The sequence below is a fragment of the Dryas octopetala genome, chromosome 5 (genome assembly GCF_963921425.1).
Source record: "Dryas octopetala chromosome 5, drDryOcto1.1, whole genome shotgun sequence".
Taxonomy (NCBI): Eukaryota; Viridiplantae; Streptophyta; class Magnoliopsida; order Rosales; family Rosaceae; genus Dryas; species Dryas octopetala.
The window spans coordinates 22,023,590-22,048,315 of NC_141370.1; the positions used below are offsets into that span (position 1 = coordinate 22,023,590).

Below are 24,726 nucleotides of genomic sequence, written 5' to 3' on the forward strand. Positions count from 1 at the left end.
CATTTACGTGGTAAAAAAACTAAAGAAGTGTTCAGATTGACTTGGTATTGGTAATCCATTAAGAAAAAAGTTGAGGAAAAAAAAATAATTACATTTGGTAAAATTCTTGAGTCCGGTTTATTTGAGAACAAAATATGAGGGTCAAGGAGATACATATTTAAAGATTAAATTTAATGCTATTGTAAAATCAATACATGGTTGAAGTAATATTTTGTCCCTCATATTTTATTTTATTTATAAAATTCGGATAACATGCACACAAATTAAGTATTTAGATTTATTTTATCATATATCACATTGATCCTTTGTTTATTTTTCATTATTCAGAAAAAAAAAAAATTGAACTTGAGACATCTCTAATATTATGGAAAGAAATATAATTTAATAATTAATTTATGGTCCATTATTCCTTAGTTGACATTGGAGTATAGTGTCACGAACCTCATTTCAATTGGTGAATGACTCCTGAATCATGATATTTTGAAATTTTACTAAAAACTTAACACTTTTGTTTCATAACTCCTTTACCCATATGAAAAATATTAAAATCATCCTTCAATACTACTTTTTATGTTTTGGGAGATTAATTCTACTTTTCTTGACCATGAAATTTATTAACATTTCTTTCAGTACTTTTATAATTTGTTTGTCTTCAATAACCAATTATAATATTATGTAAATTTTGCAGGTATGTATAAAAGTTTGCAATAGGATGATGCCTTATAGAAGATGCTTTGTAGATTGTTTGCACTTTGCAATATGATGGTACTTTGTATTTAATTGGTTGTTTGTATTTGAACTTAAGATAATTTCACACCACAGATTTAAATAAAGGAAGCTTGGCTTAAGCAATAATCATTAATCTTACATATGATTAAATCTCAACATCAACTAAATTCATCTTACATTCGAATGCCAGCAACTAAACGCTCGATCATGGACATGCATATAATAATGCATATATACAATTGACAATCTTTGGTTTTACAGGTACCAAGGATTGAAAAGAAGAACACAAGCTTAAACCTGCAATATCTTATTTGTTCTTAGCTAATCATGTAAATCAATACAAGAACAAAGAGAAGGCAACATTTTTTTTCAGGAAAAAAAGAAAATAGCTCAACAAAAATAGTAATGATAAATGAAAAAGGAAAAGAAAATAGAAGTGAATATGAAGTTCTAGTTGCGGGGGTGAGTGTTGTCTTGATGGGAGAGTCCTGAGGCAACTTTGGCAACATCAAGAGCAGATGCCTCCGGCTTCTTCTTGGTGTATAAGGTGAAGTAACCAAGGGTGAAAATTATGGCAAAGCCACCAAGAGCCATTCTCATTGGGCAGAAAGGCATTTTCGAGCGTTGTTGAAGTACCTCTGTTGAATGCTGCGCCGGGGATGGAGTACCCTTCATTGGAGGAGTACCCTTCCCCGCCGCAGCCCCTGCTGCGCCTGCAGCCATCTTCTCTTGTTCCGGTCCTGCCATTGCTTTGTATCCTCTCTAGCTAGCTTTAGTTTCCCTCTTTCAAACTAGAACTTCCTCTTTTGTTTGTCTTCAACTATGTCCACCTTTAGTTTTGTGAGTGTTTGTATGTTTAGGTGGTTATGAAAGCAGCAGGCAGAATAAAGTGGGGGATATGTGTAATGAATTATGGTGCTAACCGTTTATGACTTTTTCCATGCTGCAATATGATTGCTCTATGCCGCATGTGGCTTTCATTACCTCAAAACCAATTTTTAAGGGACAATTTGTTGACCCTTCCAGCCAAAAAAAAAAAAACATTAAATCCATGTATGATGCTGGAAAAGAGCAATTAATACTGCTCCTCTGCATTTATATTAGGTACATTTTCCTACCTTTTGAAATATCCTCACCTTTCAATTGATCTAATAGTCTTGATTCTTCCCCATCAATATAATTTTTCGTTTGCCAATAAGCACATTTTGGCTTGCACCTAACCTAAACGTAGAGAAGCAAACCTTGCTAGAGCAAATAAGCTGCATAGAGCAAAACTAAAGAAACACAAGATAACCAAGCCACCAAGCCCCCAAAACTAGCAAATAAACATTGAAGTTTAGAGCAAACCATTCTGTTCATGTGATGATAGTGATGAAGGGTTGTTTAGATTCATTCTCATTTTTTTGGGATGAATATTTTTCATCAGGGTACCATGTACATAATTATCTGCAAGAATTTTTCCATACAATTCATCTCTGAAACCAGGGGCTCTGATCGACCAAGTGCTTTCGCAGAAGGGAGTGCTTGGACCAAGTGCTTTTGCATAAGAGATAATGGTACCTCTTCTGCAAGCTAAACAGATTGGCTGCTTTAGTGAAGCGGCACCGTTTTAAGACAATGGGCTAACATATAAAGATTTACAAAACAGAGAATGGCAATGAAAAACTATTTTCGTGCCTCGATTTAGTCTTATTACCAAATGTAGGAATGAATTTCTAAACTGTTTTAATTAAGAACACATGTTGACAAACTCTAGCAAATTGAAGCTTCAACTTCCAAATGTTTGTTTAGTAATCCAAGTTTACATACTCTCTCTCTCTCTCTCTTTCTCTCTCTCTCTCTCTCTCTCTCTCTCATCAAATGAAAGCCATCATCCCCACCAAAGCTGCAACCCCAATTGCAATACCCACAAAGCCAGCACTGAATTTGGCATGGGCAGCATTGGTAGTTGGTGGTGAAGCTGGAGCTGCTGCTGGAGCCTCTGTGTCAGCCCCATGTTTCTGAGACAGAACCACCACAACCAGCTTCAGGCCTTTCTCACAATGCTCCTTAACCCCGCTAACGAAGTAGAACGGTCCAGACCGGTCCAACGTGATCTCCACCTCCACCTTGTTTCCAGTACCACTGCCTCCTTTGATTGGGTTCGATGTGTCGCACTTGTCATAATCATTCTTTGTCACTTGCACTACCGAGTCGCTTTCATTGTCCGATTTCCATTCTGGGGAACATAAACAAGTTCAAATTAATGTATACAAAAAAAGAAAAAACGAAAATGGGGATTGAAATGTAAAATTACTGAGAACATCGCCAACTCTGAATCGGGTTTTCTCGGCCCACTGATTCAGGGTCTTGGAAGAAGCCTCTGCAATGCTCCAAGAATTTTCCTTCCCTCCAACCAGAATTTCTTTCGCTTCAGACAGGGCAAGGAACAGAAACACAAGGGACAAAACTGGAATGCTGATTCTCGAGGAAGCCATTGATGATTCAGAGGAAGCCAAGCACGAGATAAAGATGAAGAGCAATGGATGTACTTGTTTGCAAGTAGTTGTAGTTCTAGTTGTAGAGTGTTGGGTTCCAGAGGGTTTATATGGCCATTAGGTTTGGTGTCGGACTTGGGTTTCGGCTGTTGGTTTGGAGGACCCGAACCCATTCATGGTGGCCACGTGTCAATAGTAGAATGCCAATGGCCTAATTTGAAGCTGGGGCTGTAAATGTGAATTCATGTATTCAAATGGAAAGTAAAACGGCTTTTCCCTTTCCCAATGAGTAATACACCTTTTCGATTCCTTTGATAAGGATCATAATTCATAAGGGTAATATCACTGCAGATAACGATAAGTAGTATACCTTTTCAATTATGATTTTGGGACTCTGATAAAAAATTAAAAAATTTATGATTTTATTTTTGGGTCATTTGGGCTTAAAAGCTAAAACCCAGATTATTTCTATATATGTCAAGGGCCACTTTTCCTTTTAAAGCTAAATGTATCTGATAATCAATTCCAATTTGGAACAAAAGCCAGTCCTCCTTGTGTATCTAATAGCCAGGGTATCATATACATATATATAATATTATGATTCATTTATTTGATTTGAGGCTCTTGGTCTTGGCATTGGATCGGTAAAATTATGGTGTGGTATACTTTTCACGTACTAATCTTTATTACTATTATAAATACAAAAAAAAAAGTTTGGTGTTATAGGCTTCATAAAAAATGAGATTGCCTAAAATACTCTTCTTCATTTAACAAAACAGTCATATAAAAAAAACCTAATAAATGAAAGCATAATTATAAAATACAACCATTAAAATAAAATTTTAAAAATAAAAAAATCACCCCACCACCTTAAAAATTGGTCATCATCTAAAGGCTGATAGTTCTAGGTTAATATTGCATCTTTTGATGACTTATGCTATATGGATGTGATGTAATTAGCTTTAGGGATGCAAATGTTAAAACCAGCCTTTTGATGTAAAGTACTAGTTTTGTGCAATTGTAAGTATGTATTTTCATCATTGGAATTTCAATTAGTTATTTGAAATAGGACGGTTCTTTATAGTCAACGAGACCAGTAAGCGTCGATTTCCTTTCCCCACAGACCCATGACTCATGCACTTTAAAAAAACCTCTTCGTTCTAGTTCCTAGAGCTTTTGTTCTTTCAGGCATTTCGTCGAACACCTACAAAAACTTCATACACTCGGCAGTTGTACCCAGACTTTACTCAATCGAGGTAGTGAATGATTCCCACACGATCCCAAGTCCTTCACCTGGTGGCAATGATACCTTGTTCACGTCGACTGGCCTTTAAGGACAGTCATCCATCATCAGTGTGCAAGGTAGCTATTCAAACAACGAAAGTTGAGGTTCTTCAGGAGATGGATGCTTCTTACTTTGGGGAGGATTAACTCTTGTTGGTGAAAGGCTATTCCAAGTAACTTGGTTGACAAGAATTGGCTTCATATATGACCGAAACAATTTAAGCAAATTTGAGAAAACTTACCCATCAGATGAATGGGGGATTGGCTACTGATGGGAAAAACACTATTTGGAAGTGATGAGAATCAAGCTACATTCAATAAAGAAACGGTCCAGAAATGGAGCCATTGAGCAGCTTTGCCTGGGGAAAGCTTGAAGCTTTATAAGATCAAGCTACATCCTATTACAAACAGTTCAACGATGAGAATATAAGGGTGCTGAAGCCATTCTATTTTTGAAGCCATAATGTTATAATTTCAGCAATAAATGTAAATAAAAGTATTGACTTTGGACTGGAAAGCAGTGAGAGTGAGAGAGATTTGAGCGTATATATATACAAGAATACTCTAAAATTAATTAATTAATAAATTAATACAAAACTAACAATTAATTAGTAAGTTAATACAAAACTAACAATTAATTAGTAAGTTAATACAAAACTAAGTAAATTAATACAAAACTAACAATCTTGTTGGGCCCACTGCAAAATGTAATTTCAAAATCCGAACCGTTTATTTTTTAGGCCCTATTTTAAAAATCATTCCTGTAAAAATTCTTCAGAATCGAAAATCATTTAGCCATTTGATTATAATAGCAACTATTTTTATGCTTTTATCGAAAATACTGATCGTCTATTTATTTGATCTCAATTAGATGACTACATGATTTTTAATTTAGTTGATTTTTTTTAATGATGATCTTTGAAGTGAGCCTAAATAATTGATGATCTATGCAAACTTGAACAAAGTTTAATAAATTTGATATTAGATTACAGCCGAAAGAACTGATTCACCTCCAAGTTTTCAACAAGATAATGATGTCTATGAGGTCAAACGAGACAATACAAAGGTAACGCAGCAAACAACAGGACACAGTTCATAACAGAACACGACCAACAAACAGAATGCCATCAATATGAAATTAAGGATTCAGCAGAAAGTCTCATTTCAGGAGTGTCTTCACAATTGATTTGACATTCAGCTTCTTAAGGTCTGTGTATGACTGCCCACACCCAACAAACATGACTGGAGCTCCAGATATGTAAACCATCGACAGCGCAGCTCCAACCTACAGCATGCATCAATTCAGTTATTCACCATTACACCTAATCTAATCAAAGAAAGAAATACAAAACACTCAAATATTCAAAAGTATTTGCTGTTTCAAAGTTTTTCTACCTTATCGTCTATAGTATCAAACTTGGTGAGCAATATCCCATCTATCAGTCTGGGGTTAGGCAAGGTCGATAGGTCGGCTAATTTCTGCAGGAACAAGGAAGGGGAGTTCAGCAACCAACCATTGAGAAAATAATGATGCAACAAGCAATCAAACAAAATCGAATAATACTAGAAAAACCATGAATATAAAACTCAAACCTGATTGAACTTTGAAAGCTGATCAACAGCATCATTCCCAACCAGTGCCTCTCCAACAAACAAGACAAGATCAGGTTTGTTGAGGTTGATAAGCTTTGACAGTGCTCTCATTAAAGGTTCATTATCCTGAACGGCATAATAGTATATGTATTAAAAAGAGAATACAGCAGTTTTAACAAGAACAATAATTTGATCCACAGCAGAAAGAATTTTAACAAGCGAACAGCCTTATTATCCCTCTGTAACTACATAAGCAGTGAAAGGACCAAAACAAAGTGCTAAACAAACAGTACCTTAGCATGTCCATGATACAAACAATAAATATAGTTGCAACATTGTGATATAGAACTAGAAAACACAGTACCTGCATTCGACCAGCTGTATCAACAAGAACCACATCAGAACCATTGCGTGTGGCCTCCTGGATTGCTTCCTTTGCCACAACTGCAGGATCTTTCTCATAGCCCTTCTCAAAAATAGGAACCTGACAGGGAGTGGTTACAAGTTGGTTATTAAGATCCAGACGGCAAAATAATTAGTTTTTATCCTATGAACCAGTAACCTTTCAAAGTGAACATGAATCCTATAATGTGATACCTGTAGTCTACGTGCATGAGTTCGCAGCTGCTCAACAGCTCCTGATCGGAATGTATCACAGGCAGCCATCATAACATTGACCCCATGCTGCTGAAGCCAATAAGCAACCTGGAAAGTGAAATTTGTAAGTAAAACCATTTGGTAAAGAGGAAATGCCCTAATCCACGAGAAAAGGATTCAGCTTAACCTTTGCTAAATTGGTAGATTTCCCAACTCCATTGACACCAACAAAAACAACAACATATGGCTTCCTTTGCTCCTTGGCAGCATGCACATCCCTCAGTATATCAATAGAGCGCCTAGGAGTTAAAATACGAACAAGAGCTTCTTCCATTGCTGCCTGCAGTAATTTTTGCATCACTGATATTAGTCTTGTAACATAACAAAATAATGAGAAACCAAAACTGGTAGATTAAAAATTGGAGAATGAAGAGGACTAAAAGACAAACCTGCACAGTAGAGGATATTCTTGTGAATGAAGCCAACTTTTTACCCTCAAGACTAGCTGCCACCGATTCACAAAGCTTCTCAGCTATCTCCTCAGCCTAGGAATACGACAGCACAAAAATCATATTAGATGGCTCAATAAGATTGAAAATTACCGCACCAACAAAAGAAAAGATTGAAAATTACTGTACCATCAATAGATAAGATTGAAAACTACTGATAAAATAAGCTTCAGCATGAGAATGGGAGAAGAAACAGTACAACAACATACCACGTTCTTGGTCATGAGCCTATCCTTAAGAGCTTTCAAAGCTGGTTCCAGGTCCGACCTCTCCAAGTTTGCCTTGCCTGCAATACTGAATATAAAAAGAAAAAGATGCATAAAGATGATGTAACAAACTAATAGTCTCAATGAAACTGATTTGAAAATACAAGAAAACATAAGCCATTTCATATTTATCAACAAAGAAGGAGAAACTCAGAGTGTAGAGTCATCTCAATAGTATGTATTTTCATCAAATCAACTAATCATTTCAACCTAATGAGTATCATATGTTTCCAAAAGATCAGTTTGGTAAATTCCGAGACACGATCAAATACAGAGGCATACTACCTCCTAAAATACAAACTACCTTCTTCAATGAGATTCTTAAAGAAATTCACCAACAAAATTAGCTAAGAGTACAAAAGCAAGTAAAGAATTAGGGTAAAGATTTACCTCTGGAACATAGACGAAAACCACCCCTTCTTTTTGGTATCAGGTTTGCTTCCCTTCCCAACTTCCTCTTCCTCTTCTTCTTCAGCCTCACTTTCACTACTGAAATCCTCTTCTTTGTCCATCATACTTTCACCATGATCTGCTGCCACAACCTCAATATTGTTATCTCCATTCTCACCCACAGAATCTGTAAAGTCCAATTTCGACTCAGGAGGCTTATCGTCCCAAACTCTATTCTTCTTTGTTATCTTCTTTTTTGGCTCATCCTGGGAGCCCTTGTTATCAACACTAGTTATTTTCTCTGTCTTCTTCCCAGCCTTCGATCTAAGTTTCTGAAGCTTATTTACATCAAAAGCCCCAACATTGGAACTCGTATTCTCTTTCCCGTTAGCAGTACCGTTTACGTTAGATTCTTTGATATCAACATGATTACCATTGGAGATCCCATTCTCCAGTTTACGGCCTTTGATAGAATCACCATCCCCACCATCACTTGCCAAACCACCTTCATTCCTTTTCTTGTCTCCTCCAAGTCCAGCCTTTTGCGCCTGCCCTTGCTTCTTACTATGATTCACAGGCTTACCCACCTGCTTTGACTTCTTCAATTCCTCAGCCCGAGCCTCAGCCTCCTTCTTAAGTTGTCGAAAAGTTTCGTCAAAATCATTGTAGACGGTCCTTTTGGGATCATAAATCTCCGAGAATTGATGCTTCACCATTGAAAGCAGATCATCCACATACAACAGATGAAGGATCTTCTGATAAACAGCAACAAATACAAGGCCAAGCTCATTATGGAAGGTCCATTTGAGGGTGTAAGCGGTCCCAGGAGCATTGTAATCATACGATGCTAAACCAGATCGTTCCTCCAGAAGACACGATCGGATCAAAGTGTCAATTGGCGATCCTTTAAGAGCATTTCCAAACTCTTTACATGTCCACAGGATTAATCCCCCTCTCGTAAATATCAGTAACTGTTCTAACATCTTCAATTCACTTTAATACCACCCTGCAATCAAATACATTTAAAATATATATATATATCAACAACCATAGAATTCAAGCAGCATCGATTTGCATTATAAGATCAACGCAAACATAGCTAGATTAAAAAAAAAAATAAAAAATTGTGAATGGAAAAAACAAGAAGAGTTAGGGATCCAACTAAATTCCAATTTTTCATATCCACCAAACAGAATTGTTTTACCAATTATAATTTATACCTAAAATCCACAAAACGAATAACTAAAAATATACATTAAAAAAGCCCTCAAATTGAAAGATCACGAATTGGGTAATTTGATAACCAGTCATACGAATCGCGCATCGCACAAATCAAATCCTTAAGCAAAAACCATCAAATCTTAAATCATCGAATCTAAAAAATTAAGGAAATATGTTTTTTTTTTTTCTAGAAAAAAAAAGTAAAGAGACCAAAAAGTGAAATATATACGGATACCTGTCTTTTCTTGGAACTCCGAGGAACCTATGGGGAAGATAAATGAAATCTAAAATACAAAAATGAAAAAAAATGAGAAGAAATTGTCTGAGAGAGAAGAGAATTAAATCGGGAGTTTTGAGAAGATCCAGGTTTATATATGGGCCTGAGGGCCTCCTTGAAAGTGAGGGTAATTTTGGAAGTTTGGTGTTTTAGGACTTCAATTTTGATTTTGACACCCTTTAAAAAAAAAAAAAACCAATGTGAAAAGACCACACACCCCCCTCTCTCCTTCCCTCTCTCTTTTTTTTGTGGTCTTAAAAAAAAAAGGGTGTGCAATAGCAACCCTCTTTGATTTTTGACTTGCTTGTTGGACTTTGACTTCTGACTGGGTTTCTGGACGGTAAAACGAGTAAGCGCGAATAACTCTGTGCTAATAAAAACGTGTGTACAAGAAATGCAGCAATTTTCCGAATTTAGGTTCAAAATCTTATACAATTTTTAATGGAATTTCTTCCTTAAAAGGAATCTCTATAAGACTATATTCCCAAATTAAGATAATAAAATTGGTCATAATCTAATAATTAAAAAGAAATTTATACATGATTTTGTTAAATTGAATTTTGATGATGAATCGGGTAACACTATAAATTGTAACGGTAAAGGAATTGCTGCAGGTATGACCATCTGAGCAATAGCCATTCTTCTAGAAGAGAATTCATCAGCGCACTGCTCATAGTGTTGTCGGCCTGGTGGTGCTAAATATTGGTCCATTCACTTTTGAAACATGGCTAGTGAAGCAGCACAATAAAGACACTACATCAGCAAGGCCAAAGCCAATGTACCAATATATTGGGCCCTGAATTGAAAACCCAAATAACAACAATCGTAGGTTTGGACCCACTAGAAAGGAGACCCAAAACTGATAATGGACAATTCAATTGGGCCTCTCCATCTCTTTCTTTTCCCAACCAACCTAACTAACACCTAACATCAATCAGTCACCTAACTAGTGGATATTGGTTACCTAATAGAATAAGTAGTCGTAGGATAGATCTAGAAACACTAGTTTATAGGCCAATTTGGTGTCTTTTCATATTGTTAATTAGTTATTCGACCAAAAAAATAATTAATTAGTTAAGCTAGCAAAGTCAAATTCAGTACTTACGGTTCAAAGTGCTCTATTGACCAACATTATTCAATTCTATATTGCCTAATCGTCAAATCAAATTAAAGATTCTACTTCCATATTAATTTTAGAGTGCGGTAATTTTAAATTATTGACGAGTTAAAAACTTAATCAAAATTACTCTAATATATAAATTTAATTTGCAGATAATCTTTCAGAAGACCAACTCTAGTACAAGCCCAACTCATCCAAAAAAAAAAATTGAAACTAACACAAACTCAACTTACTCGAAATAAAAACTGAAACTAACACAAGCTCAACCAATCCAAAATTAAAAACTGAAACTAATACGAGCCCAATCCACCCAAAACAGCTTCAGCAAATGCCAAATTGAAACTGCGAATTGAAGCATCAGAAAACTGAAACTGCGACTGAAGGCATATTTTCACTACACATGGGACAAATATAAGTTTTATATACCAAATAAACTAAAATTAAGAATTTGAGAGAAACAAAATAATAAAAAAAACTGAAACAAAACTAAATAAATTAAGTAACCTAAAGGTTACAAATGTTACCTTATTGTTACATTTTAATTAACAATAGGTGTATTAAAAATTAAGTATGATGCTTGTCATGCATACACTAATTTATTCTTAATTTTTTATGAATGAGTGTGCATGCATGCATGCATGGCTGCAGACTTTGTTAATAATATTATTCTCTCTCATGAGCTCCATGACATGATCGAAGTGATTAAGTGAAGCTCAACACCATAGGAAATTGGATTGGAAGCTGAGCTAATTAAATTCATATAATATAGTAGCATATATTTTTCAAAATAATATAGTAGCATATATTTTTCAAAATAATATAGATTAGCTAGCTAGATATTTCTTTGTCATATGACGAAGAGGAAGAATAAAATAATTGCGATATATAGGCAAGTTTATTTTTTATTTTTGGCCAAGATGGAACATCAAGTTAATGCTTATATATACATCAATATGTATGACAAAATGTAGGAGCATAAATACGACAGAGTTGGATCCCATGCAGCAAGCACAGTGCATGCCAGCTGCTCTCAAAATCCAAAATATCATTTATATTCATTATTCATTGAGACATGAGCACAATATTATACGATTTAATATTTAAAGGAAATTACCTAGTACTAAGACTATTTATCCTAACTCCCCAACTGCTCATTTCAAGCCATGCCTCTCCATGCTTATCTTCTTCAATATGGACAACAAACAAGAGAAGGATCCAAAATAATTGCACCCATATATATATATATATGAATTTTCTCTAAGATGGACGCGTTCGCTTTTCATTTATTTTGAGGATTAATTCTCGTCATCAAGCACTCGGTAATTGTGTTGTAGCGCTCGACATCGTTTTCTTTATTAATTTTTTAGAATACTTCTTTGATGGTTTACTCTATATCGATCCTCCTAAGGTGAAAAATAAAGTTTATTTTGGACGAAACTCAAATTTTGAAGTTAAAACCTAACATTAAATTGACAAACCAGTGTCGAATTCTCGGGAGAAAAAGAAAATGACAATATGGAGCGCACACTGCTAGAAATCCGTGAAAAGAAAAAAGAGCGAACACCCGCCTTAGAGAAAGACTGTATATAAGAAGGCCTAGGAGGCCTATTTAGGGACGTCCACACTTGAATGAGTCTCTCTCTATATATATATATATATGTATGATTGATTCTTGAAGGGGCTAGAATCAAAATTATTTTGGGTCAAAGCTATATATATATATGTATGATTGATTCTTGAAGGGGCTAGAATCAAAATTATTTTGGGTCAAAGCCGGTGCCGTAGCCGTTGGGACCTGAAGCTTAATTGCATACCTGGGTTTATATATATGGATCCATCAAGCTAGCTAGCTAGAAATTAATATTAATTTGTAATTGTATACGTTATCCAATGGGTCACGTGTATATATTATATATGTTTAAAAAAGTGAGATCGTTGAATTTGTATATTGAAGCCTATAAAATTTTGTACAACGCTTTGTCTTCATGAATAAAAGTAATGATCGATGTATGCTTATCATTTTATTCATATATGTTTATTGCTTTCCATCGTTTTGAGTTTAGTCTAAAATAAAAAATCATATCGTTGAACTATGTCAAAAATAGTATTAAAAAAAAAAAAAAAAAAACCATAAAAAATCCATATCCATTCTATAGTAAATGTTTTCTTTCCTGTGTGTATATATATATATATATATTGTGTTGGATTGTTAGAAGTCCAAAATTAATTTATTATTGTGCACATCATGAACTTTGACCGGACCATATAATTGATATAGGGTCAATATACATACTGCATGGACATTCAACGCTACTGCTGGTGATGGAAACATGCAATGCATATATCTTAATGTTCTGTAATTGACATTAACTTAATATAAAGCAAGAAGAAGCTTCCTGCAGGCTAGTGCATGCAAATATATCTTCTAGGTGCAGAGAAGAATCGAAGATTTTGTGCATGCACTATGCACATGGTATTTAATTTGTCTAGCTATATAGCACAGTTTGAAATTAATTAGGGATCACTGGAAAAACAGTAGGAGCACTGATCGAGGAAGCAACAGTGCAAACACCCAACACATCTCGGAAATCACGTAGCAATATCTCATCAGATGATCAGAGTTTACATAACAAGCAACTATAATTAGCTATAGATAGCTAGCTACGTCTCTGACTCGATCTGAGTCGTCCATCTTTTGACTGACTACCTAGCTAGCTGCTACTGACCGGGTGATGTGGTTTCCTATTTGATCACTGATCAGTATATATGTATATCTCTATATATAATTGAATCCCCTTGTAGTCGATCAGTGCATGTGGACCTGTGGTGCTCAAGTATTTAGATTGGTCACCAAGTGTCGGCAAACCACAGCACTATAGATATATGGGGTTATTTCATTTGATCAAATAAGTGATCATACGGATCTTACCAGAAAAAATAAGTGATATGGGAAAATGAATAATGCTAATTTGAATCATCACGTTGTAAATCACATTTCTAATAAACAACAAATATTCTGTCTCTTTATTAAATTATTTCAACAACTCATTGTGCAAGTAATTACTCGATAAAATGTCTCAAATAAGTTAGAATTGACACAAACAAAGCAAGTCTATTTCATTCTTCTTTCTAATCTTTCGAAAAAAGAAAAATTCTTAAATCTACCCGCTCTAAGTTCGCAAATAGTAATGAGATCGAGACTAGATAGATGTATTGACGGTGTAGAGCAATTTTCCTGTCAATTAGGAATTTAGGAGGATCTGAGTTGCTATCATGCGCGCGCACACAATTACAATCATAAAAAAGATCACACAAATATTGGACCAAATATGGCATGGCCGCCTGTGCCTGTCCTGAGGCTTTACGAAGTGGTACCAGAAAGAATATTATCTTTTATGGCCAAATGAATATGAAATCTTAACCAAAAACAAAAAGAGGGGCAATAAGAAGTTCAAGTACACTGAAAGGTAAGACACAGACTACTGCAGATAAATATTTGTCCTAATTGAGTCAGCAGGTTTAATTTATGGTCAAATTTTTCACTGAATTATAAAAAGGCAGTTGGGTTAATTTGGTAAGTCCAATTCATCAATCATATTATGTAAATGTAATGACAAACCAGAAATCTGGATTTGTTTTTATTATAATTAATGGAGGGATTAATAACTTAATCCAAGGTGTTTAGATAGACTTGCAGATTGTATTTAATTATGAGTTATGTGTTGGTGTGAGTCAACACGTGTGATTATTGTGTAATTATTAGAATTAATTAGGTGATTTATTAATTCCTGTTTTTTAGTTATAGGCCCATGTATATAAACCACATTTTGTGGTCTTATTCAATTAAGCAGAAATAATATTGAAACCCTAAACCTAAACTTTCTCTGTACATGGTATCAGAGCATGGTTCTCTATCCTACTGGTTTTTTGAAGAATTTTTCTATTACTCCACTGACTGTTTGCTTTCCATTCCGCTGCCAAACAGCCCTCTTCCCTGTCAAAAATTCTTAACACTGCACCTGCCTGTGCGCCAATTTCTTCCAGCGACGACGCCGACTTCTTCCAGTGACGCGACGCCGCCAGACCGCCTGCCTACCTGTGCGCCGATCCCTTCCTTCCAGCGACGACGCCGACTCCTTCCAATAACACGACGCCGCGCCTGCTTGTGCGCCGATCGCTCGTGCGAAGCGACTGACTGCGACGGCTGGAGGCTCTGTGCGACGACCGGACAGCCTTGTGCGACGCCCCTGACGACCGGCGAAGTCTGTTGCGCGACGTCCGGCGGTGCGCAGCTCTGTGCGACATCCCTGGCAGCGCCTCGGCTCTCCTCCAGACCCGACGCCGACGCCCCTGCTCGACACGCCGGCGACTGGGCGCACCTCCACCTCTGCCGACCTGCTTGCCCGACGAGACGCCGCCTCGCCTGCTCGACCCAACGCCGCCTAGCCTGCTCGACACGACGCCGACGCCCCGCCTCCACCTTCCTTGAGCGCCGGCGACTGGTGCTCGTCCGTTAGAGACGTCAACCCACTGCCGTTGCGTGAGTTCTCTACAACGCGACGCGGCTGGGACGACGCTTTGGATTGGGCGTGGCTGTGAGCGGCAAGGAAGAAGAAGAAGGAAAAAAAAAAAAAAAAGGAAAAAGGAAAAAAAAATAATATTAAAAAAAAAATGCTGCATTCCAGGGTGAACTATGTTAGTTCCTCCAGCTTTGTTGTCAAGTCAGGTATCTCTAACTCTGCTTTGAGTAATTCTGCTTATACTGGTAATGGTGCATGGATAATTGATACAGGTGCTACGGATCATATGACTTCTGATCGTTATGTTTTTAGTCATTTTTCGTCTGTCTGTTCTAAGCCATTTATTGTCAATGCCAATGGTGTGTCGTCTCCTGTTTTAGGAGATGGCACGGTATCCTTTTCCTCTGATTTGTCTTTGCATAATGTGCTGTTTGTTCCTTCCTTGAATTGTAACCTTATTTCTGTTAGTCAACTAACCAAAACTCATAATTGTGTGGCCACATTCTTTCCTACCCATTGTGTTTTCCAGGACATTCATACCAAGGAGAAGATTGGCAGTGGTAGAAAGAGTGGTGGATTGTACTATCTGGATAGTGGGGTTTCCGCTTCAGATGGTCGTGGCATTGTGAGTCTAGTTAGTGATGGTTCCTCCGAAAATCAGAAGAAGATTTGGTTGTGGCATCGCCGACTTGGTCATCCGTCCTTTACTTATCTTCGGCGTTTATTTCCCTCTTTATTTCGTGGATTGAACATTTTCAATTTTAATTGTGAAGTTTGTGTGTTGGCCAAAAGTCATCGTTCAGTGTTTCCTTCTAGTGCTACACGTATGGATGTTCCTTTTGCTTTGGTCCACTCGGATGTTTGGGGTCCGGCCCCGTGTGGTACACATAAAGGAATGAAATGGTTTGTGACATTTATTGTTGATTGTACTAGAATGACTTGGGTTTATCTTCTGAAACATAAAAGTGATGTGTGTGCTGTTTTTCGCCTTTTTCATCATATGGTCCTCACCCAGTTTGCCTGTCCTATTAAGGTTTTGCGCTCAGATAATGGCGGTGAGTTTGTTAATACAGAGATGACTCAGTATTTTGCTTCTGCGGGGATCCTTCATCAGACTTCTTGCGCTCATTCTCCACAACAGAATGGCGTTGCTGAACGCAAAAATCGACATTTATTGGAAGTCACTCGGTCCCTTCTTCTGGGGGGTCACGTGCCATCTTTGTTCTGGGGTGATGCCTTGAGTTCTGCCGTCTATTTGATTAATCGGACTCCATCTAGTGTCCTTGACTTTCGGCGACCTTTGGATGTTCTCTCGGATTTTGTCTCTCTACCAGGTATCCTTCATTTGGAACCCCGTGTTTTTGGGTGTGTTGTTTTTGTGCATTTACATTCTCATCAGCGATCCAAGCTCGCATCTCGGGCATTAGAGTGTGTGTTTGTTGGTTATGGTCCATCCCAGAAGGGGTATCGGTGCTATCATCCTTCTACTCAGCGCTTCTATGTTTCTATGGATGTCACTTTTCATGAACATCAACTTTTTTATTCCCCACGTCCACTGGATTCTACCCTTCAGGGGGAGGTTTATAATGAAGTGCAGAATCGAGATGATCTGTTGTTCTTTGGTAGTAGTGGTGAGGAAGGATCAGAACAGACTACTGATCGTCTAGTGTCGGAGTCTAGTAGGGAGGAAGGATCAGAACAGACTACTGACCGTCTAGTGTCTGAGTCTGAGGATGAGACTGAGACAGCAGAATTTACTGAGAATAATACTGAGAATGTGGTGGGACAAGAACCCATGGTATTTGAGTCTGCGGAATCACCACTCCATGATAGTACCGCCATCTCTCCTACTCCATTGAATCAATCTTCTTCATCCATTGAGGTAACCAACAATACTCTTGATTCACTTTCTGGTTCAGATCTTGATTCTCATGCTTCTAAATTTACACTTCCTCCTCGGTCTAACCGAGGACAACCACCAGCTAAATATGAGCCAGATCCAAATGCCAAAGTTAGGTACTCAATTAATAATCATGTGTCGTCTGTTAGGCTTTCAAAGTCATATGAATCGTATGTTCTGCAATTATCTTCTGTTTCTATTCCTAGTAGATTGCAGGATGCTCTTACAGATTCTAGATGGACCAAAGCTATGGCTGAAAAATGGCGGCATTACAGAAGAATTCAACCTGGGAATTGGTTTCTCTACCTAAGGGGAAGAAGACAGTGGGATGCAGATGGGTGTTTGCAGTCAAACACAAAGCTGATGGGTCAGTTGAAAGGTATAAGGCAAGGTTGGTAGCAAAGGGTTATACACAGTCCTATGGCATAGACTACTTGGAGACGTTTGCTCCAGTGGCCAAGTTGAACACAGTACGGGTTCTGTTATCTTTGGCTGCTAACAAAAATTGGCCACTGCTTCAGTTTGATGTAAAGAATGCCTTTCTCCATGGTGATTTGACTGAAGAAGTATACATGGATCCTCCTCCAGGTATACCAGAGTTTGAGAATACGAGATTAGTATGCAGACTAAGGAAGTCTTTGTATGGTCTTAAACAATCTCCGAGAGCCTGGTTTGGGAGATTCACCCGTGCAATGAAGAACTATGGTTATCGGCAGAGTAATTTTGATCATACTTTGTTCCTAAAGAAAAGGGGGAAGAAGATTACTGCTCTTATCATTTACGTTGATGATATGGTTCTGACCGGAGATGATTATGAGGAAATCTCTAATTTGCAGAGGTACTTGTCTCAAGAGTTTGAAATGAAGCAGCTGGGGGACTTGAAGTTCTTTCTTGGGATAGAAGTGGCTCGGTCTAAACATGGCATATTCCTATCTCAAAGGAAATATGTTTTAGACTTGTTATCTGAAACTGGTATGCTTGGGTGTAAGCCAGCTGTCACTCCTATGGAACAAAACCATAGACTTTTCGAGTGTTTGGGGGCCTTGCCTGCAGATAAGGGGCGATATCAGAGACTTGTTGGAAGATTGATATATCTGTCTCACACTAGACCTGACATTGCTTATGCGGTTAGTGTAGTGAGCCAGTTTATGCATGCCCCGTGTAAACCCCATATGGATGCTGTGGAGCGAATTTTGCAGTATTTGAAATCTGCACCTGGTAAGGGATTGTTATTTGCTAATCATGGTCATGTGAATGTTGAAGGGTTTTCTGATGCAGACTGGGGTGGTTCAGCAGATGATAGGAGGTCTACCTCAGGCTACTTTACCTTTGTAGGAGGAAATTTGGTGACTTGGAGAAGTAAGAAGCAATCAGTTGTATCTAGGTCGAGTGCAGAGGCTGAATACAGAGGTATGGCACTTGGAGTAGTCGAACTTTTGTGGTTGAGACATTTATTGACTGATTTAGGATGTCCACCTACCAAACCTATGGACTTGTTTTGTGATAACAAATCTGCTATTGATATAGCACATAATCCTGTTCAGCATGATAGAACAAAACACATTGAGATTGATCGACACTTCATCAAAGAGAAACTTGAAGCGAAGATTATTAACTTTCCATTTGTGAAGTCCGAAGATCAGCTTGCAGATGTGTTGACCAAGGCTGTGGCAAATCGGGTGTTTTTGGACTCACTAGACAAGTTGGGCATGTGCGATATATATGCACCAACTTGAGGGGGAGTGTTGGTGTGAGTCAACACGTGTGATTATTGTGTAATTATTAGAATTAATTAGGTGATTTATTAATTCCTGTTTTTTAGTTATAGGCCCATATATATAAACCACATTTTGTGGTCTTATTCAATTAAGCAGAAATAATATTGAAACCCTAAACCTAAACTTTCTCTGTACATTATGTAGGTAGTGCATGGTTTTAACCCCCAAGCTGAAGAGAGAGTGGATAGGGCCGGACTTGTTGTGTTGGTTTATGATCGAGTGTCTTTTTGGTGAGGATTCCAACCCATACTTTGTTTTATACCAAATTCAACGAATCAAAAATGAAGAGGCAGGCCAATATATATGTAATGTAATAGACTAATAGAGGTCACAAGAGCTGCAACCCCACATCTATTTCGCATCTGCTAACGATTCTGTCTTTATGGTTTGGACATTGGACTAGTGACTTTGGACCACACACTCTCATAGTCTCATCACACTCTCACAAGTCGCAGCTGATATATAAAAATATAATTCAGTCAAATATGTATATATATACGTACATAGCGGCTGCATTCGCTTAGCTTCAAAGAAACCTGCTCCATATATGCATCCAGTCAACTGACAACTCTATCCATCTATCAGTAGCTTGGCTCGAAGATTATATATATATAATTGTAAGAGAGATAGAGATGACCAAAAACTTATTAAAGAGCTTAATTTATTAATTAATTGGCCCATTATGTACCATATATATATAAGTCTAAGTCAGTTTTTCTTTTTAAATAAACTACACCATATATTAGATACTGCATCGATCCGTATTCGATATGCACTGCACAGTAGTACACAGTAGCTAGCCTTGACAATTTGGAGCTCCCCATTGAATGACTCATGAGGGCTGTAGAGAGGTGCATGTACGTGGTTAATTTGACTTTCATATTTATTTATTAATTATTATAGAATGCTATACTAACTAAATTTCATATTTATATTTAAATAAATAAAATACTGTTACATGATGTAGTAAACAAATTTAGTAAGTGTAGTAGAGGCGTGGGAGGGATCGAGCTGAAGCAGCTTAATTAGCTCGAGCTGGCTGGCTCATATTCAAGTCTTAAAAGAGCGAGACACAAAAGGGTACTCTTGTGGTGATGCATTTATGATGCAGCTTCTGGACCATTAACCAATAGCACTGATCTAGCTAGGTTTCAATTCTGTCTTGCGTAGGACCAGCTGCTCTCTCTCTCTCTCTCTCTCTCTCTCTCTCTCTCTCTCTCTCTCTCTCTCCTATAAATCTGGACACACATGCACAGAGAGAGAGAGAGAGAGAGAGAGAGAGAGGTGGTCCACCAGAGGTGGCCAACTTGCAGTTGTGTAGTAATGCAGCAACATCAGAGAGTGAAATTAATAAAACTAGCAGTATAATTAAATTGAAGCTTCAATATCTGCACCTGCTCAGGTACTACTCTCTACCTCAGAGAGCTAGTCAGATACATACATACATATATATCTCTCTCTTGGCTCTCTTATCATTTCAAATTAAGAGAGAAGTATGGAAGGTGATGCAATGGCATTACACAGGAAGACCATCATCAGCTCCTCCTTCTTCTTGTCCTTAGTACTCCTATCTTCAACCACCACCACCACCATTGTTGCAATGGTGCTTCCCAAACAGCAAGAGCTAGATCGAATCTCATCCCTACCCGGACAACCAGTACCAGTCACATTCTCACAGTTCTCTGGTTATGTTACAGTCAACCAGCAACACGGTCGAGCTCTCTTTTACTGGTTCACTGAGGCCACCACTTCTCCTCAAAACAAACCTCTCGTTCTTTGGCTCAATGGAGGTCAGTTCATTATTTATCATCTCTCTTCTCTCTTCTCTCTTCTCTCTGTCCATGCCATATCTCAATTTTCTTAAATCATTTTCTTAATTATCACTCTTTAATCTTCTTTTTTAGTTTGTGGAAAATTTAACGAGTACTGAACTACTAACACACAACTTGCACAACTCATTAAATTAAAGCGTTTAATATATGTTTGTGTTTTCTTTTTTCAAAATATAAGAAGAGCTAGAAACAATACCATTAATTGCAGAGTTTATCACTTATTCACTTTCCAGTTCTGACTTTCTGAGCCATACGAAAAAAAGAGAGAGAGCCTTTTCAGCTTTTCTTGATGTTGTTTATTAATTAGTTATTTTGGTTGGTGAGTATGAGTCTGTCATGCATTGTGTGTTTATGGGTTTGTTGTTGATGCCAAAATGATGAGCAAACTATTTCTGGTTTCCCAATAAATGACTGATCAGCTAATGAATTAATTTACAGTCCAGAGTCCAGCTGTCCACACCATAATCTCTCGCACGTGTTACCAGACCACACGTGCCCTACCCCATCCCCATTTGGCCATTTACAAATTTTACACTGTCACATTGTAGCTAGCTAGCTACCAGCCTACCAGTGGTCAAGTACTGGCGTAGTACTTTGGTTAAAACTAAGTGGCCAAAGCAACTGGATCAATTACATATATGGTAGCATACTAGCATATATGATAATGATATATATATATATATATATATATATGGAAACCAAATTAAAGCAAAATAAAAACCCATATATCACAATTCACATAGGTCCTCGTGAGCTCTCTCTGGAGTGTCTGTATCTTTTTAGGGGGTTTATTCCTTTACAAACTGACCTTTATTCTCTCTTTGAAACAGTCCCAGTACCTCAAAAAGGCTCTGGAATTTTTTTCGTCCCTTTGCTTTCTCTGTCTTTCACTCTTTCCTGTATAGTTGTTTGGGTAAGTTACACCAAACACCACAACAAAGTGAACCAACTTTTCCACTTCAACTGTTGACTTATCAAATTGATCCACATTGTACGTAGTCCAAGTAAAGAAACATATATACTTCTCTGTCTCACTGCTCTCTCTCTCTCTCTCTCTCTCTCTCTCTCTCTCTCACACACTTACAAAGTTACAAACAGTACTGACTGTTCTTAATTTCTTCAAGCATACATGCACGCGTGCTCAGAAGAGATGATGGCCGGTGATAATGATGTGGCCTTGTTGAATTTTGCTGTACATGAATAGGGAATTGAAATCGCTCGGAAGCTGAAACTACTTGATGAAAATATATAGTTATTAAGTGGATTAGGTGCCTCATTAATTGAAAATTATGCAAAGACATAGGCTGCGCGCATACAATTGATCTGTGTGTGGAAAAATATAGCCCATTTGTTGAAGCTTCTCATGCAAGTATTTCAGCAATCACCAACACCAACTAATACTTCCATATTATTATTATTATAATTACAAGAAAGACTAGGAAAAAGAAAGAAAGGCTATCTCTTACTTTTAAAATGCTTTGTTTAAATAGTATCTGTGGTTGACTTATAACTGCTAGCTTCTTTCTTGTTCCTTCCTATCAAGTGTTGTGAATCATTCATTTTTATCTACTAGGCATGCTAGGACAAGGAACAGTACCTTTTTTCCTTTTCATTTTTTTTTTCTTTGAATTGGGTCAGAAAGATAGTCAGATCATTAATTATGATGTTGATATAATATTATTGTGCAGGACCAGGTTGTTCATCAGTGGCATATGGAGCATCAGAGGAAATTGGCCCATTTAGGATCAATACAAACGGTTCATCTCTTTATCGCAACAAGTATTCATGGAATAGAGGTATGACATACATATATGCATATTAATTCATTTTATTAAATATTAATTTGCAAAGCTAGATATTTATAATTAGGCAGAGCACTAGCCAGTAAGTGTATGGCATATTTATTTCACTGAGTTACATACTTTCTCTGTTATCATCGCAGAAGCGAATATTCTCTTTCTTGAATCACCTGCTGGTGTCGGTTTCTCATATACAAACACAACCACTGACCTCAAAGATTCTGGGGACAAAAGGACAGGTAAAAACAATGAAAACGACTGTCAATTAATCATTTTCAGTATTTTCAATCTTGAATCATTTGCTTTGCTGCCATATATTTTTGTGACACAGCTCAGGATGCTCTAATTTTTCTACTCAATTGGTTGTCGAGATTTCCTCAATACAAATACAGAGAATTCTACATTGCAGGGGAGAGCTATGCAGGTAGACATGAGCAAATTCTTTAATGTATAAATCCCCATTTGATTTTGCATTAAATAGTTCCAAACTCACTACTTTTACATGCACTTTGGAATATACAGGGCATTATGTTCCTCAGTTGGCAAAGGCAATTGTCACTTACAATAAAGCACATTCCCATCCCATCATTAATCTCAAGGGATTTATTGTAAGTTGACATCATACTAATTCCCACATTTAAATATCAAAACTAAAATGAATGACTTAAATTTATGAATTTGAGAATTTTGTTCATTCGGAACTTTGCAGGTGGGTAATGCTGTAACAGATAATTACTATGATAACATTGGAACTGTCACATTCTGGTGGAGCCATGCCATGATATCAGATCAGACCTACCGATCAATCCTCAACCATTGCAATTTCACAGCAGAGAAAACTACACAGCAATGTGATGATGCTGTAAATTATGCCATGAACCATGAATTTGGAGATATTGATCAGTACAGCATTTACACACCATTTTGCTTGACAGTGCTTAACAACACCAAAAGGCACCTGAGGCTCAAAAACACTCTTCTGCGCAGACGAGTTTCGGGGTATGATCCATGCACTGAAAATTATGCAGAGAAGTACTATAATCGGCTGGATGTGCAAGAGGCAATGCATGCAAACATTACTCGAATTCCTTACAAGTGGACTGCTTGCAGGTTTTTAATTTCCCAACCTTAATTACTATACATTCCATACATTCTGTATGAATAGTTTTGACAGAGTACTTAAAGAGCATCTGGTAATTAGTTTAATTTTGTTGGGGCAGTGATATTCTTATCAAGAATTGGAAGGATTCTGAAGATTCCATGCTGCCAATATACAAGGAGCTGATTGCAGCTGGTCTAAAAATCTGGGTTTTCAGGTAACTCAAAACTTATATATGCATACTCAACGTAATTTGACTAGTTTGACTAGACTCCATATCCGTTACTTAGCTGCAACAAAGCAAAGAAGCTTCTTTGCATTTTCAATTGTTAACGATCATATACACGTGTGTGTGTGAAACAAGAAAATCTACAAGAACTTGGTAGCAGTAGCCACAACTCTAAATCTAAACTGAAGTTGAAATTTTTAAGGGAAAAATCTAAATTCAACAGAAATAATATTTGTTGATGAATAAAGAGAAGTAATATTAAATGTTATTAATGGTGTATGTATCTTACCTTTCCAATTTCCATGCAGTGGGGACACAGATTCAGTAGTGCCAGTGACAGCCACAAGGTTCTCCCTCAGTCATCTGAACCTTACTATCAAAACCCCTTGGTATCCATGGTACTCTGGAGGCCAGGTAGGAGGATGGACAGAAGTGTACAAAGGTTTAACCTTTGCAACTATACGAGGGGCTGGCCATGAGGTTCCACTTTTCCAGCCCAAGAGAGCCTTCATTCTTTTCAAATCATTTTTAGCAGGAATACAACTGCCAAAACCTAATTGACAGGTTCCTCTCAGAGATTTGCAAAATCCCCATACAAAAATGATGGCTGATGATGATGGGTGGGGGGTAGATTAGGAATATAATTCATTCAAATTAGTAGGCACGCATTCATATTTTCATGACAATCATGTATTTCATTTCATCTTATAAGTTGAAGTCAGTTGAAAATTAGAGGGTATTTCTTATGAATTTGTTTTGCTATAATATCGTTGGTAGAAAATTCTACAATGCAAAGCACAATAATAAAATCTGAGAATCTCAGGTTCTTGTTACAATTTTACTTCGGAATCCATTTGCATGTTGCCCATGGTTCAAGCTCAGGTCAAATTTAGGAATAACAAATAAACAACATTATCATCATCATCATCATCATATTTATCCTCTGCGATAAATCCACTTATATTCTCAATGCTGAAAGGTCCAGAAGCTGACACAATTTCACACTTTCTATTTCATATTTTTCGGCCACTCACTTTCTATTTCATGAATACAAAAAAAAACCTGGTAATTCTTTACCGCCCAAATGGTGAGCTTGAGCTTCTCTG

The 24,726-nt window shown here is 37.2% G+C and overlaps 3 protein-coding genes and 1 pseudogene across 3 annotated transcripts; 2 read left to right on the plus strand and 2 right to left on the minus strand.

The window, feature by feature from the left end:
* Positions 1–2,568: 2,568 nt before the first annotated feature.
* On the minus strand, positions 2,569–3,269 carry LOC147285805 (early nodulin-like protein 12). The gene is made up of 2 exons (XM_086245376.1): positions 3,026–3,269; positions 2,569–2,947 (listed from the first exon to the last, which is right to left on the minus strand). Exons 1-2 carry the CDS (start codon positions 3,204–3,206, stop codon positions 2,586–2,588), a joined length of 543 nt encoding a protein of 180 aa, XP_086101502.1. The 5' UTR covers positions 3,207–3,269; the 3' UTR covers positions 2,569–2,585.
* Positions 3,270–5,445: 2,176 nt separating this feature from the next.
* On the minus strand, positions 5,446–9,443 carry LOC147285806 (signal recognition particle receptor alpha subunit family protein). The gene is made up of 10 exons (XM_086245278.1): positions 9,302–9,443; positions 7,846–8,851; positions 7,399–7,483; positions 7,130–7,225; positions 6,868–7,020; positions 6,681–6,788; positions 6,448–6,567; positions 6,084–6,209; positions 5,886–5,969; positions 5,446–5,775 (listed from the first exon to the last, which is right to left on the minus strand). The coding sequence occupies exons 2-10, from the start codon at positions 8,826–8,828 to the stop codon at positions 5,650–5,652; spliced, it is 1,881 nt and encodes a 626-aa protein (XP_086101404.1). The 5' UTR covers positions 8,829–8,851; positions 9,302–9,443; the 3' UTR covers positions 5,446–5,649.
* An 8,012-nt stretch (positions 9,444–17,455) lies between these two features.
* LOC147285807 (secreted RxLR effector protein 161 pseudogene) lies at positions 17,456–18,822 on the plus strand (annotated as a pseudogene).
* Positions 18,823–20,034: 1,212 nt separating this feature from the next.
* BRS1 (alpha/beta-Hydrolases superfamily protein) lies at positions 20,035–24,411 on the plus strand. The gene is made up of 8 exons (XM_086243087.1): positions 20,035–20,451; positions 22,182–22,289; positions 22,436–22,531; positions 22,624–22,716; positions 22,815–22,900; positions 23,002–23,402; positions 23,513–23,608; positions 23,929–24,411. The coding sequence occupies exons 1-8, from the start codon at positions 20,157–20,159 to the stop codon at positions 24,179–24,181; spliced, it is 1,428 nt and encodes a 475-aa protein (XP_086099213.1). The 5' UTR covers positions 20,035–20,156; the 3' UTR covers positions 24,182–24,411.
* Positions 24,412–24,726: the final 315 nt, after the last annotated feature.